The sequence below is a fragment of the Pagrus pagrus genome (genome assembly GCF_965226575.1).
Source record: "Pagrus pagrus genome assembly, contig: HAP1_SCAFFOLD_320, whole genome shotgun sequence".
In the NCBI taxonomy this organism is placed as follows: Eukaryota; Metazoa; Chordata; class Actinopteri; order Spariformes; family Sparidae; genus Pagrus; species Pagrus pagrus.
The window spans coordinates 15,001-30,000 of NW_028175143.1; the positions used below are offsets into that span (position 1 = coordinate 15,001).

The 15,000-nt window shown below is 47.8% G+C and overlaps 1 protein-coding gene across 1 annotated transcript in view; it reads left to right on the forward strand.

The window, feature by feature from the left end:
- The window catches only part of LOC311254099 (plexin A3-like), a gene marked incomplete at its 3' end in the record, with an annotated part of 29,359 nt that overhangs the window by 8,903 nt on the left and 5,456 nt on the right, over window positions 1–15,000 (forward strand). The window contains exons 2-4 of the mRNA XM_084384506.1: window positions 11,868–12,333; window positions 12,603–12,793; window positions 14,148–14,695. Coding sequence (XP_084240632.1) covers window positions 11,999–12,333; window positions 12,603–12,793; window positions 14,148–14,695 — 1,074 coding nt within the window. The remainder of the gene's footprint in view (window positions 1–11,867; window positions 12,334–12,602; window positions 12,794–14,147; window positions 14,696–15,000) is intronic.

The window sequence follows — 15,000 nt, forward strand, 5'->3', positions numbered from 1 at the left end:
GTGTGTGTGTGTGTGTGTGTGTCAGGGTGGAGTCCAACATGGCTGCTCTTTCCAGCCTTTAAAGGACCATAACACAGTTTTTTCTCTCTACATGTTTGCGCTCAGCTCCCACACTGACTCCAGAACAAGCGTCAGTGTTCAGGTTGGTTCCTCTGGACTGTTTGAACACGTTCACAGGTCTCAAACACAGCGGCGTGTTGTGTTCAGCGGTCCACAGGAACGTAAAGTACATGTGATTAGTAGTAAATGACACGTAAAGATGATGTCAGTGGAGACGGGGAGACTGTCGGTCGGTTTGGACTCTCACACAAACTTTGTGCTCTCACCGTCTCTGTTTGAAGCTTTTAAACCATTGAAGATGAAGTGGAGTGTGTCCCAGTCTGACTGTGACACAGCCGAGAGCTGCTCCTGACAAATATTTAGCTTCAACGATCGCAACGTGTTCGGAAAGGCAGAACGTGAGCGAGAGGATCAGTGGAGAAAGTCACCAGACTCCCTTAACAAATCAGCTAATTTAATTTCTGACTGATTCTGTCTTATTTGTTCCTTCTTGTAAATTCAGCAAATGCTCTGCATGAACTTCTTTCTGTCTTTGAGTAGAAACATGGAGTCTGTTTGTCCCAGTGATGGACGGGTTTGTTTCAGACAGAGCAGGAAGTGACATCAGATCTCAGGTGGTCACTCAGGTGTTACTTTTATGAGATTTGCTGACTTGATGAATGTGAACTGAATCTTTTTTGGAGTTTAAAGCTGTTGACTGGAGAAAGTAAAACATGTGAAGACCTCATGTTGAACTCTGCGAGCTCCACATCAGAGTTTTTCAGTATTTCCAGACCAAACAGTTAATTTATCAGATGAGTAAATAATTCATTTTTAATAACTGATCGTGAGAACGGTCCTGTTTCTCTGAGCAGGAACACAAAGTCTACGTGAGTTGAAGTTAATTGGATAAAACATCTTTTTTAAAAGTTCAAACTCATCCTGAAAAATGACATTTAGAGGAAGTGACAGAAGAACCGGAGACGTTCTCCTGGGACAGAGGTACCACTCTGTTTTCTGTCTGAACAGTTGTGTTGCTGTGTGTTTGTGCTGTGTGTTTGTGCTGTGTGTGCAGAACATGGGTGTGAACATGAAACCTCGTGTGTTAGCGGCGGCAGCAGCAGAGTTCAGGGCTTCACGCTCTGGACGGACTTCACACGTTTTAAAATAGCTGCTGTAGCGTTCTCGGTGTCGGCGTCAGGTAAATGGGTTTTATGAGACGCTAATGAAGCCGGCAGTCAGACGGCCGGCTCCACGGACTTTAAACAAAAAAGGGTTTTAACTTCAGCAGAACCTGATGGACGGAGCTGATGTGGACGCCTGAGCTGGCGCCGTCTCAGCTGAGAGATAAAATCCTGTAATGCGTGAAGTTTAAAGGACCGTACCGCTGTTTTTGCTTGTTTCAGCTCATTAATCACACACACGTTTAGTTTTTTTCCACATCAACACACAGAGCAGAAGTTATTCACATCTACAGTCACAGAGCTTTAAGACCTCAGAGCTCGCAGGCATGTTGTTCTTTAGCCCCGCCCCCTGGCGGTGATGTAACAGCAGCCATTAAACAGAGAACGTCAGGGTCCTCCTACTGAACATCACTGTTACCTTCAGCAGAGATCTCCTGGTGCTGGATGATTTTCTGAGCGGTCAGTTCATTGATCCGATATCAGTTGATCTCAGTAAATATATTTATAAGAGGTGTCGTTATCGTTGAGACACCAGCTGATCCACTGATCCAGCTAATCCAGCTGATCCACTGATGCTTATGGTCTGGCTGAGTTAAGGCGCACAAAGGTTAGCAAAGATCATGTTTTGGCTTTGAGCGGTCCAGAAGTCTTTGTTGCCACAAACGTCCCGGTGTCTCTTCAGAAAACATCTGGTTCTGTCGGTACAAACATGGCTGCCGAGGTCCCGTCGTCTTCTCATAACAGCTGTACGATAAACATCTTAGTAATAAAACGTAAAGTGCCAACAACTCTTTGACCAACAGGAAGATGAAGCTAACTGCTGCTAGCGACCTGCTTACGACCTGCTAGCGACCTGCTAGCGACCTGCTTACGACCTGCTAGCGACCTGCTAACTGCTGCTAACGACCTGCTAGCGACCTGCTAGCGATGTGACTCGCAGCTTCTGTTTTCATGACAAATAACAAAGATGTTCTGAAAAATGTATTTTTAAAAGAAGACAAAATATTTAAGCTCTCGTGACGAACACGAAGAGTCGCCTCAGATCCATCGTCAGGACTGAAGCATCTGCTCACTGACACACTCTGTTGTGTCTCTCTGTTGTGTCTCTGTGTTGTGTCTCTGTGTGTTGTGTGTCTGTGTTGTGTGTCTGTGTTGTGTGTCTGTGTTGTGTGTCTGTGTGCTGTGTCTCTGTGTTGTGTGTCTGTGTTGTGTGTCTGGTTTTACCTCTCTTCTCTTCTCCTCCTTAATGTAATTCATTAGTCGAGCTCTGGTGTCGGTGGCAGCCAATCACAGCGTCCGGCTGTAACCTGCTGGAATGCTTTGATACAGACAGTGAATGTTTACCTGAAGCTCCACTCTGGATCTCCAGCGTTTCTTCTGCCACTTTATTTAAAATTACTCAATGGATAAAAATGTAAATCAGAAATAGAAAGTGTTGTAGATAACCGGGCTCTCCCTCTGGTCCCAGGCTCCCTTCAGCAGCTCCTCTCTGGACAGTATTACTGTCAGGAGCCTCCTCACAGCCCCACCCTGCTGCAGCCTGAGAGACAGAGTCCAGAACTGAACCATAAAGTTCTGAAAAGGTTGAAAAACGAAGGTCACGACACAGTTTCTTCATCACAGATGCTTAAAGCTCCTCCTGCTGACGACCTTCATACTTCAGTGAAGTTACAAACTGTTTTAATGCTTCAGATCAGCCTGACTCTGCAGAGTCCTCAGTCTGTCCTCCAGGAGACGTTCAGAGACTTGTGACAGACTCTGGTAAAAGTAGAAGTACTGATTCAGCTTGTTTACTCCAGTGAAAGTAATCGAGTACAGGCTCTGACATGTACTCAGAGTATCAGAGTAAAAAGTCTCCCTCTGAAGGACATTTGTGGTCAAAGCTAACTGAAGCTCACGTCATATTAATATAATTCAAAGACTATTAAAGTTAAAGGTAGAGTCAGCAGGATTTGTCCCAGCTGTTCCTGAACGCACCACAAAGATAGTTGATAGTTGAGTCTCATTCCCAGGACGTCAAACAGCCACATGTTGGGTTGGTAAAGCGTCCCGAGCAGCAACAAAGAGAGAAAATAAGAAACTCTCTGCAGATACGAGACACTAACACGCCTTTTCTCCCCATTCAGCCTCCCTCTCTGTCTGTTCACGTCTTTTACGTCTTTGTTTCGTCTCGCTGCGTCTGCCGTGCGTGATGTGCTCTGATAGGTCGACATCAGTCTGGTGATGTTGGGAAATAACAATAATCCATAATTCACCTCAGATGCATCAAACTAAAGTAACGAGGCTGTTTGAAGCTGTGAGGAGGAGAAAGTTCAGATGTTTGTGTTCAGATGTAGAGAGGGAAAGTCTCAGAGATACTCAGGTACAGGACAGATACCTGAGACATGTACTGAAGGACAGTAACAGAGTATTTGTACTAGTGGAGTCCTCGGTGTTGGTTCTGACGTGGAGTCCTGTTGTATTTCTAACAGCACCTGTTTACACGACGAGCTCCATTAAAATATTTAAAGTATTAAACATCAGCTCTGAGTTAATCCTCCTCATGAGCTCAGCCCACACACTGACATCCATTAGTGTTCATGAGCTCGTGCTGCTCACACACACATCGTCTTCACACAGCGTCTCGTCCTCGACCCGTTTCTCTGCTCGTCTTTAGTCCAGCGCCGCCTCAGCTAACAGAACCAATCAGTGTTTAGTTTGTTCTCCCTTTACGACCCCGGAGGAGACGCATTCAGCTTCAGTGCAGTGAAACGCAGCGTGACTCGGCTGTCGGTGCCGGTCAGCGCAGCGCTGATGTGCAGACGGGTCAGAGGTCACCTGGACCGTCTGATGAATGAGCTTCCTGACGGTCCTCGTACGTTTACGGCTCTGTTTGTTTTGAGTCCGAAACATCAGGTGATGAAGGAACAGAACCGGTCTGAAAGGTGAAAGACCTTTAAAGGAGCAGTCTGTAGTTTGTGTGTCATTAATTCATCTGATATTCAGCTGAGAACCCAAAATGTGAAAATTTAAAAATGATCCATTATTTGTTGGTAAATAATGGATTTGTTTTTCAAACAACAAAAAAAGAACAAAAATATGGGAAAAAATGGGCCGAGGGCAGAATTAGATTTGGATATTTATTATTATTTATTATTAAAGTTATTTATCGTACCTTTATGGACTCACACAGTCGGTCCGGCTCATAAACTGCTCTGTTTACTGCAGTTTATGAGCCGGACCTGCTGCTGTTTGTTTTTTTGTGTCACATTTATAAACAAGAAATTAAAAAACAAACTAAATAAACAAACTCTCTTTGTTTTCATGACTGAATAAACTGAATAATCAACCTGAACACCATTTATACTGTTACTACTGTTTATATGTGGCGGACCCTGCCACCTCTCTGGCTTCAGACGGTGCTCTGGGACCTTGTTCTCCTCTGAGAGCAGCTCGTTTATTCACCGAGTTTGAATTTCTCCAATCGTAGAAACACGGCTCAGTCTGACGGTCCAGTACTGTTCTTGACAGAATTACCTGGTGCGACAGTCAGAAGTCCTCTGAAGGAAGCTGAAGGCTGCCAGCGTCCACGCAAACACTGAAAGCAGGCGGAAACGTAAATTGAATGACTGAACCAGAGTCTGAACCAGACAGGAAGTGATAATAAGGAAATGAGATAAAAGAGGCTGAAAGGTCCGGCGGGCTGTGAGAGTGCTGACAGAAACAACGCGTCATCAACCAGAACATATCGAACATCAGATGTTTGTTTAACTGCAGTCTGCCCTACAGAGCCAACATGGCCGCCGCTGTAACCGCTGTTTGGATGTCGAGCGTGTCTGGTTTCCATCAGCTGATCCATTAAACACAAAACCCTCGGCCATCACAGAGTCATGTGATTAACAGTGTTTCCCTCTAATGAAATAACAGTTTGATAGACTGATGATGGAGGATGCAGCGTGTGTGGTCTGAGACACACACACACACACACACACACACACACACACACACACAGCGCTAATGGAGCAGTTATGTCTCGGTTGTTGCCATGGAGCCGGTTGCTAACATCAACGACATCCTGATAATCACCGTCCGATGGAAGAAAGACGGTTTCTCGAGTCATCACTGAACTTTCTGTTACCGCTGGACGGAGCCAGGCTAACTGTTCCCCCTGGCCCCAGTCTTTATGCTAAGCTAATGGAAATGTGGCATGTTGTTGTACTGCAGAGCTGACAGAAGAGAGTTTCATGTTAGTTTTAATAAACTCTACACTGAAAACTCTTCAGGTGTTTTAACGTCAGACACAGGGAGTAGAGCTGCTGCAGCATCCTCTCAAACGAAGCTTTATAAGAACCATCAGATGAGTGACGTGATATAAAACCTGTCTGTAATCATGAAGCCTCATTGCTCTCCTCCATGAAGCGTCTATCAGACACAATGTTTTAATACAAGGAAAGAAGTAACTGCCTGTTTATCTTTGGCTGAACTTACAAGAAGGCCCAAATAATGAAGATTAGTCAGAGACAGCGTTTCACTCAGTTTATAAAGTCTCTCTGAACTCAACAACTCACTAAATTGAGTGATTTTCTAATGGAGTCTGGTGACTTTCTCTTCATCTCCTCCTGTTGTTGACTACAGCTGCTTTGACCTGTGGTAACTATTACATATAATTATCCTCGCCATTCAAATTAATACATTAAACATGAATGTTGTGCACCATGTACTACCACGTCACTATTCACACTGACCTCTCAGCACCCCCAGCTGTGCCTGACCTCCAGCGTCCCTGGAGCACCTCCCCTCCGTCACCCCCTCCTCTTCTTCCCTCCTGTTCCTCGGCCTGATGGAGGCAGCAGTTTGGTTTCCTCCAGAGAGAGAGAGAGAGAGAGAGCGAGCAGGATGAAGCTCAGATTTACAGACGGACAGTGAACTGACAGGACGGGGTGTTAGCGTGTTAGCGTGTAGCTGGTAATAGCACAGTGAGACAGTTTACAGCGGTTTGTAATTACAGAGGGAGACGCAGTAAAATGAAAGTGGACGTATTAAAGCGCACAGTGGAGCTCGACTCACTGTGTTCATGTAATTACAGGAAGTGACACAACAGCCGGATGAAATTAGAGCTCAGTTATTGTTTCAGCGACGCGACGGATTCACGGCTCAGTTTTAACAGGAAAACCTCTTAGTTTGAAGTTTAAAGGCACAAATCTGTGGCAACAATCTAACACAGGATAAAACAGTGATTTTATATTTTATCACACATAAAACAACATTTAAAGTCGAGTTAAAATTAAAAATGCCTTTTTTTAACCCTGTCAGGTCACATTGTGCACCTGTTTAACAACATGAGCCAAAAAATGATTTAAAAAATCTATTTATTTGCATTTTTACATCATCAGTCATGTTTTCTCCCTGTAAAGCAAAATCTAGTGTGCTGACGTCAGCTTGAACTAACTGATCTCAGACCAGCTCTTCCTGCCAGACTGTATCTATTTATCTAAGTAGATTTTTATTTTTCTACCTCTCGCTGCTGCTTCTTGTTATTTTTTCCACGCTGCTTCTTCCCTTTTTGCTGCTGTGCCAAATTGAATTTCTCTGACGAGGGATCAATAAATCTGATCTTATCTCATCCACTCATCAATCAATCTTCAGCATTAAGTGGTGAGTGAGCAGCACGGAGCTCAGAACAAAGTGCTTCACTGAAGTTGTAACCTTCTTCCAGGTTTTGGGTGAAACTGGATCATAGTTTAAGCAGAAGTTTGGGATGTCCTCCGGCTGCTGTGTGATGCTGACCGACCGTCTCCTGACGAACAGATGGCTTTACTTGTTGCTAAGGTAACCGCTAACAGCGGCGAACGTGGCCGGTGTCGGGACGGGACACAAACGCTGAGCTCAGCTAACGTTAGCGGTCCTGTTAGCGGTTTGTAGTTTGACTCTTTCAGCTTGAACTGGCACGTTTCTCTCAGACAGGAAGTCGTCAGGCGCTCTGGATGGAGTCACAGGTTTGTCTGCTCCTGCAGCCGCTGCAACACTTCAGACAGCAGGTCAGTGGGACTGTGGTGTTGTAGTGAGTGCTGAGGCTCCTCCATGTTAAAGGAAACACGAAGCTCCTGGTCTGAGGTCTGCTGCTCATGATATCAATTTAAATCAGTGATTCATCTGTTTTTCCATTTTCTGCCCGTCACCGGGGAGTTGTAGCCCACACCTCCTCTCCACAGCTCTTCCTGGGGGATCCCGCGGCGTTCCCAAGCCAGATTAAATATAAATCTCTCCGTGGTGGTCCGGGTCTCTCCGCGGTCTCCAACAAGTTGCCCAGAAAATCTCCAAAGAGAGGCACCCAGGAGGATCCTGATCAGATGCTGAACCACCTCAGCTGTCGTATCTCTCAGACGGAGTCCAGATGGAGGAAACTCATTTAGGCTGCTTGTATCTGAGCTCTTTCCCGTCAAGTCCGTTTTATTTATATTGCCTGAAATCACAAACACAATCAGGAAGAGCCACAGAGGAGGGGGAGGAGTCTGTCTCTCAGGACGGACAGACGTGGACAGAAAACAACAACACAAACACAGTTCACACATTTCATGACTGAATATCTGATACGACTCGTTTCAGTCTGAACGTTAGTCTTTGTGAGGCGGCTGGATGAGAGCTCACGGATCCAGCTGTGGCTGAAAACAGAGGTTCAACCAATCAGCATCCTCTGAGGAGCTGCTGTCAGCTGTGGGCGTGGCTTAGACGTAACGACCAGCGAGAGGTTAGCGTAGCTGCCGCAGCGTCAGTTACATCAGAACTGGTCAGGAAGAGTTTGATTTGGTGGCGGCGCTCCTGCTGGTCATCTGATTGGCTGTGATAGACAGATGGTTCGTCCAATCACCTGACCAGTATTTGTTCTAGTGCCTCCTCTCCAGATCGTTCTGTGAAACAAACCATCCGGCACGTCAGGTCATCAGAACATAAATCGACTAGTTTGTCCTTCTCGTCCTTTTTGATGAACGTATTAAAACGTCTTCACTCTCCTCCGTCAGTCTGACCCACAGCGCTCGATACAAGACGATCAGCTGATCGGTGAATGGACTGATGGTTTGTCTTGTCGTCTCTACGCGTGTCTCACTGTGTCCGTCCTCCGTCTGTGTCCAGCTCTCATCTCGTCCGTCTCTCTGTCGGACCACCCTGCAGGAAGCTGCAGCACAATGTGTCTTTGTTGTGTGTTTACTGGAGCCTGAGATTCACACAGAGCCCCAGTCACAGAGGAGGGTGAGGAGGGGGAGGAGGGTGAGGAGGGTGAGGAGGGGGAGGAGGGTGAGGAGGGGGAGGAGGGGGAGGAGGGGGAGACGGATGCAGATGGAGGTGATGGAGGGGGAGGAGTCAGTGTGTGTGTGTGTGGTGACGTTTGGGTCAAAAATATGTCGATACAGTAAATTAAGACATTTAAACAAACTGAAACAGCGTGTTCGTCTGAGGACTGAATCTAAAGCAGCTGCTGACATTAACACACGGAGCTGCTGGTCGTGTGATGTGTGATTCAGTTCGGTGGTTCTGACTTGTATTAATTAATGGCGTCCAGTTGTACAGTGGCAGTGTGTACGTGTGTGTGTGTGTGTGTGTGTGTGTGAGACACAATAATTAACATTTAATTTGTGCACATCATCATTGAGTTTGTGTTTAACTGCACTGAATGTTTGTTAATTTCTCTGAATGACTGAACGATACGACACGAACACGACATGAGCTCGAATTAGCAGTTAGCTTACCAACCATCAGAGGATCCGATGTTAGCACTGGTTAGGTCACACACACACACACACACACACACACACACACACACACACACACACACACACACACACAATAAGTGTGTGGTGCAGCAGGGTGATGGATGGTCCAGTGAAATCGTAGTCCAGTTAGAGAAACTCTATCTGTCTCCTGTCTGCCCAGCTGTCTGTTGTCTGCACACACACACACACACACACACACACACACACACACACACACACACACACACACACACACACACACACACTCTCTGGTCCATCTGTCGACCTCTCCTCTCTCTGGTCTCCCCTCAGCTCAGCAGGCTAATTAACTAATGTGCTGATCTTTCACTGCCTCTTTGTGTTTCTGTGTGTGCGTGTGTGTGTGTGTGTGTGTGTGTGTGTGTGTGTGTGTGTGTGTGTGTGTGTGTGTGTGTCACAGGGTTAATTGTTGGACTCGGCTCACTGTACCTCCCTTCAGCTGGAGTAAAAACTTTATTATCCCTCCATTCAGAAAACGAGCGTCGACTCTTCTTCTGCTGTCGTTAGCGGAGACGAGCTGATCCAGATGTTCTCGTCACCACTGGAAACACCTGACGAGTTGATCTGAGTGGAGGATTCGTTAGTTTCTTCTTCAGATGTATTTACTGAAGCTGCTGAGTGAAGCCCGGACCTCCTCTCCTGTCTGAAGGCCTCTGCTATTAGCTGTTGGACTGTAAATTAAACACTGAGGCTGTAATTAACACGGCGGGGCAGTTGGTCTGTGACGGCGGGACAGTTTGTCTGTGACGGCGGGGCAGTTTGTCTGTGACGGCGGGGCAGTTTGTCTATAACGGCGGGGCAGTTTGTCTGTGACGGCGGGACAGTTGGTCTGTGACGGCGGGGCAGTTTGTCTGTGACGGCGGGGCAATTTGTTTGTGACGGCGGGGCAGTTTGTTTGTGACGGCGGGACAGTTGGTCTGTGACGGCGGGGCAGTTTGTCTGTGACGGCGGGGCAGTTTGTCTGTGACGGCGGGACAGTTGGTCTGTGACGGCGGGACAGTTTGTCTGTGACGGCGGGGCAGTTTGTCTGTGACGGCGGGACAGTTGGTCTGTGACGGCGGGACAGTTTGTCTGTGACGGCGGGGCAGTTTGTTTGTGACGGCGGGGCAGTTTGTCTGTGACGGCGGGGCAGTTTGTTTGCGACGGCGGGGCAGTTTGTCTGTGACGGCGGGGCAGTTTGTCTGTGACGGCGGGGCAGTTTGTTTGTGACGGCGGGGCAGTTTGTCTGTGACGGCGGGACAGTTGGTCTGTGACCGCGGGGCAGTTTGTCTGTGACCGCGGGGCAGTTTGTCTGTGACGACACATCAGGGCTGTCGCTAATATTAATAAATTCAACCCTCCGTCCAGATGTTGGGCTGAGGATCAGCGGGTCGGCAGTTTGCTGCCCGTCACGTCGTTCAGGCTGAGGTGAAGCAGACGTCCTCGAGGCTCTGACAGCTGCGTCATGTGACCTGTTAGCTGGTTGAACATGTGAGTTTACATCTGCTTCTCTCAGCTGCTTTAGTCTCATCACACACACTGTTAGCCTTGGTTAGCAGTTAGCTTTTGTTACCATCTCAGGAACTAAGAGGAAAAGCTTCAGGCTCGTCCTCACAGGGGGACACATGTCCTCTGTGATGGTTTCTCTCCTGCTCACTTGTAGTAAATCTTGTTTTAAACGAACCAGCTCATCTTTCTGTGTTGAGTGTTAACAAGTTGGTGTGGCTTCTCCTGAATGAGCTGCTGGTCACACACACTGTGAGCCTGTAACACCTCCATGAAGTGACAGGCAGAGGAGGACCTTCACTGTGATCGGTGGTCTGATGGTAGAAACATGCAGCTGACGACAGAAACGTTCAGCTGGAGGAAGAAAATCCTCCATTTTGTCTCGTTCATGACGCGTCTGAGATTAAAGTGGTCGGTGGTTTTAGTGTCGAGTGACGATTCAGAGGAAAACATTATATATGGTGTGTGTGTGTGTGTGTGTGTGTGTGTGTGTGTGTGTGTGTGTGTGTGTGTGTGTGTGTGTGTGTGTGTGTGTGTGTGTGTGTGTGTGTGTGTGTGTGTGTGTGTGTGTGTGTGTGTGTAATCAGAGCTGTCAGTCAAACGTAAACAGAGTAGAAATGGCCGCCAGGATGAGAGTGAAGTTTCCATCGAGCTCAGTGTTACTGGAGCTGCTGAAGCTTTATGAGAGAATCAGTGAGAAGACAGACGGAAACAGATCAATAACTCTATCTGACACACACACACACACACACACACACACACACACACACACACACACACACACACACAGCTAATCTCTGCACTCACTGCTATCAGAGGATCGTGTGTGTCAGAGAGCTTCTTGTAAATAACTCCAGGTTGTAAAGCTCCTCATCAGACCGGAGCTGAAGGATCAGAGGAACCTGACAAACACAGTTCAGACAGTTTGTTCATCCACACACCTCCCACCTGTTCTGTTCGGTTCTGTCAAACTGCGGTGCGGGTCAGACCCGGGTTTTTGTTTGAGTGATTGTTTGATTTTTAAATTAGTCAGGGAATAATTAAGTAGTTGTCAATTAATCTATCAGCACAGCTCTAGTAAGCATCCACAGTGCTGCTCCACCTGCTGCTCCACCTGCTGCTCCACCTGCAGACTCACCTGCTGCTCCACCTGCAGACTCACCTGCTGTCAGTCAGTTTCCTCTGTTGGTTGATGTGAAGCTGATGATGCAGGATGACATCATCAGAACTGTCCAATCACCTGTCAGTCCATGTCACATCACGATATTCGCAGCACTGTCCACCTACTTTTGGCCACAGAGTGTAACTAGTGTGTATTTTGAAATGTCCCTGACAGGCTCCTGTAGCTGACGTCTCCCTCTCTCCCCCTCTCTCTCCCCCCTCCCTCTCTCAGTCATGCTCCAGTGAAGCTGACTCTTCATCAGACCTGCAGCCAGCTCTTCTCTCCTCCTCCTCCTCCTCCTCCTCCCCTCCTCTCCTCCTCCATCCCTCCGTCCTCTCCTCCTCCTCCTCTTTCTATCCACCATGCTCCCCTCCTCCTCCTCCTCCTCCTCCTCTTCCTCTCCTCTCCTCCTCTTCCTCCTGCTCTCCCTCCTCCTCCTCTCCTCCCCCCTCCTCTCCGCCCCGGCTGTTCCTCCCCCTCCCTCCGCGGCGTCGGGCCGGGCGGTGTACCGAGCCTTCGACTCCTCCCTCACCCACCTGACGGTCCACCGGAGGACAGGTGAGGTGTTCGTCGGCGCCGTCAACCGAGTGCTGAAGCTGTCGGCCAATCTGACGGAGCTGAGGAGTCACATGACCGGACCTGTGGAGGACAACGCCAAGTGTTACCCTCCGCCCAGCGTCAGGGCCTGCGCTCACCGGTCTGTCTGAAACACCTGTCTGTCTGTGTACACCTGTCTGTCTGCCTATCAGCCACACGTGTGTATCTGTCTGTCTGTCTGTCTGTCTACACCAGTCTGTCTTTCACTACTTTACCTGTCTGTCCTTATATGTCCATCTGTCTCACTGTGTTACCTGTCCTGTGTCTTCACTCTTCTTCTCACCTGTCTTCCTGCTCACTCACCTGTCTGGCAGCGTGCTTCCTGTCTAACACCCACCTGTCTGTCTGTCTGTGTGTCTCTGCCCTCAGCCTGGAGTCGTCAGATAACGTGAACAAGCTGTTACTGGTGGATTATACCGGGAACAGACTGGTGGCGTGCGGGTCGATCTGGCAGGGCGTCTGTCAGTTCCTCAGGCTGGAGGATCTCTTCAAACTGGGAGAGCCGCATCACCGCAAAGAGCACTACCTGTCTGGAGCCAGAGAGGCTGATGGGATGGCAGGTAAGCTGAGGTGGAGGGGGCGGGGTCAGACACACCTGAACGTAGATGTAGAAAGTGTAGAAAAAAACTGAAGAACAAACCAGCTGCACAGGCTAACACAAGCTAACACAGGCTAACACAGGCTAACGTTAAACACAGGTGAGGTCACAGAAGCTAACTGTTGTCTAGCTAACTAGCTCATCTTCTTTCAGTCAGGTGAGAAGATGAATGTTTGTTTCAGTACAGGCAGCTAATCTGTTGGAAACATCACGTACGACCAGAAATTAACTGACAGACGATCTCAGAACGTTCTGACTTTGTTGTCTGATCAGTTCAGTTTCAGTCAGTCTCGTTAAAAATGTGGTATTATTGTTAAATCCACAGTAGGAATACTTCATGTTCATGCTGGTCTCAGTGTATAAGTACACAGCTGCATGTTGTTCAGGCAGCTGTCGGCTCCACTGCAGGATTTAAATTCAGAGACGTTCAGCAGATCTCGTTCTCGTATCGTGTCACAGTTTCAGTAATTTTGACGCCAAAAAGAAAAAACAAAGCTCTCGTGTTTCCTCTCGACTTCGTTCTTGACAAGCTGGAAAAAGCACTTCAGCCTGCAGGTGCCAATCATGTGTCAGGGTGTCAAAATGTTTTTGCAGGTTTCTATTCTAAATACGCTGCCGTAGTTTTTAGTTTGAACAAAAAAAAACTGAATGACGACTGTTGTGACAAAACAAGCAGATGATTGATAACCACACACAACACGCCTCAGTGTCTGCAGCGTGTCGGCTGACGACCACACAGGAAGGATTTCTCTGATCAGATGTCGCTAATAGTGCTGTGATAGAGTTAGTTAATATCAAGAAAACATAATTATAATTTTAAACTACTGCTGTTGATACAAGAACAGCTCTGCAGGACCGGACCGGTAAAACCCTTCACAACCTGAACAGTGCAGCTGGTAGGACGCTGGATGTTTAAATGATGCTGCGCAGCAAGACGACCTCGCTGTGTACGTGCTTGTTGAGAGACAACAGGACAGAAAACAACAGAAACCTTCACCTTTTAACCTAAATGATACTTTCTACATACGAGGCTGCAAAGGTCCATGTGGAGCATCTGCATCCTGCTCCGTCTGTACGCACCAACAAACATGTCAGGCCTGTTGGACTGAGTCCAGTTCACAGGCAGGAGCCGGCACAAAATGGCATCCAGCATGACGAAGCACACCGAGTGTTTCTGCCTCCACTTTGCACTTGATGATTTTTCCTCTGTAATCTCGTTCGGCTGCAGCGGTTTTGTCGTCATTCTTTGTGATGTGATGTCTCATTTGCTCGACCCCTGAAGAAGTTGTCATGACTGTGCTCCTCCTCCTCTCCAGGCGTGGTCGTTGGTGAGGACGACTGGACGGCCGACCCAAAGAGGAAGAAGCCGCTGAAGGGCGGCAGCCGCCTGTTCATCGGCGCCGCCATTGATGGAAAGTCTGAATATTTCCCCACGCTGTCCAGCAGGAAGCTGGTGGCGGACGAGGAGAGCGTCAACATGTTCTCGCTGGTCTACCAGGACGAGTTTGTCTCCTCGCAGATCAAGATCCCGTCAGACACTCTGTCCCTCTACCCGGCCTTCGACATCTACTACGTGTACGGCTTCTCCAGCCGCACGTACGTCTACTTCCTGACTCTGCAGCTGGACACGCAGCTGACGCAGATGGACGCCGGCGGAGAGAAGTTCTTCACCTCTAAGATCGTCAGGATGTGCTCCAACGACACCGAGTTCTACTCCTACGTGGAGTTTCCTCTGGGCTGCACCAAAGATGGCGTAGAGTACCGACTGGTCCAGGCCGCCTACAAACAGAAACCAGGGCGACGGCTGGCCCAGGCGCTCGGCCTGTCCGAGGACGACGACGTCCTCTTTGTCGTCTTCTCACAGGTGATTTACCGTGTTTCTTTGTTTGTCTTTCTTTGTTTTTGTCTCTTTTGTACCTTAATATTCTCGCTCTTATGTCTTCGTTTTCCTTTGTATCTATTTCTCGTCTGTCTATAATTCCTCCTTGGTTCTGGCTCCATCACTCTCTTCATGGTCGATTGTCCTGCAGGCGATTTCTTTGTTTTTATTTTTCTTCCTTCTGTTATTTAATTTCCTTTTATTATCATTTTACTTTAGTTGTCAAATGTTCTTTAAATCATTTCTATTAATCTATAAAGTCTGTCTCTCATTTGTATGTCACCATTATC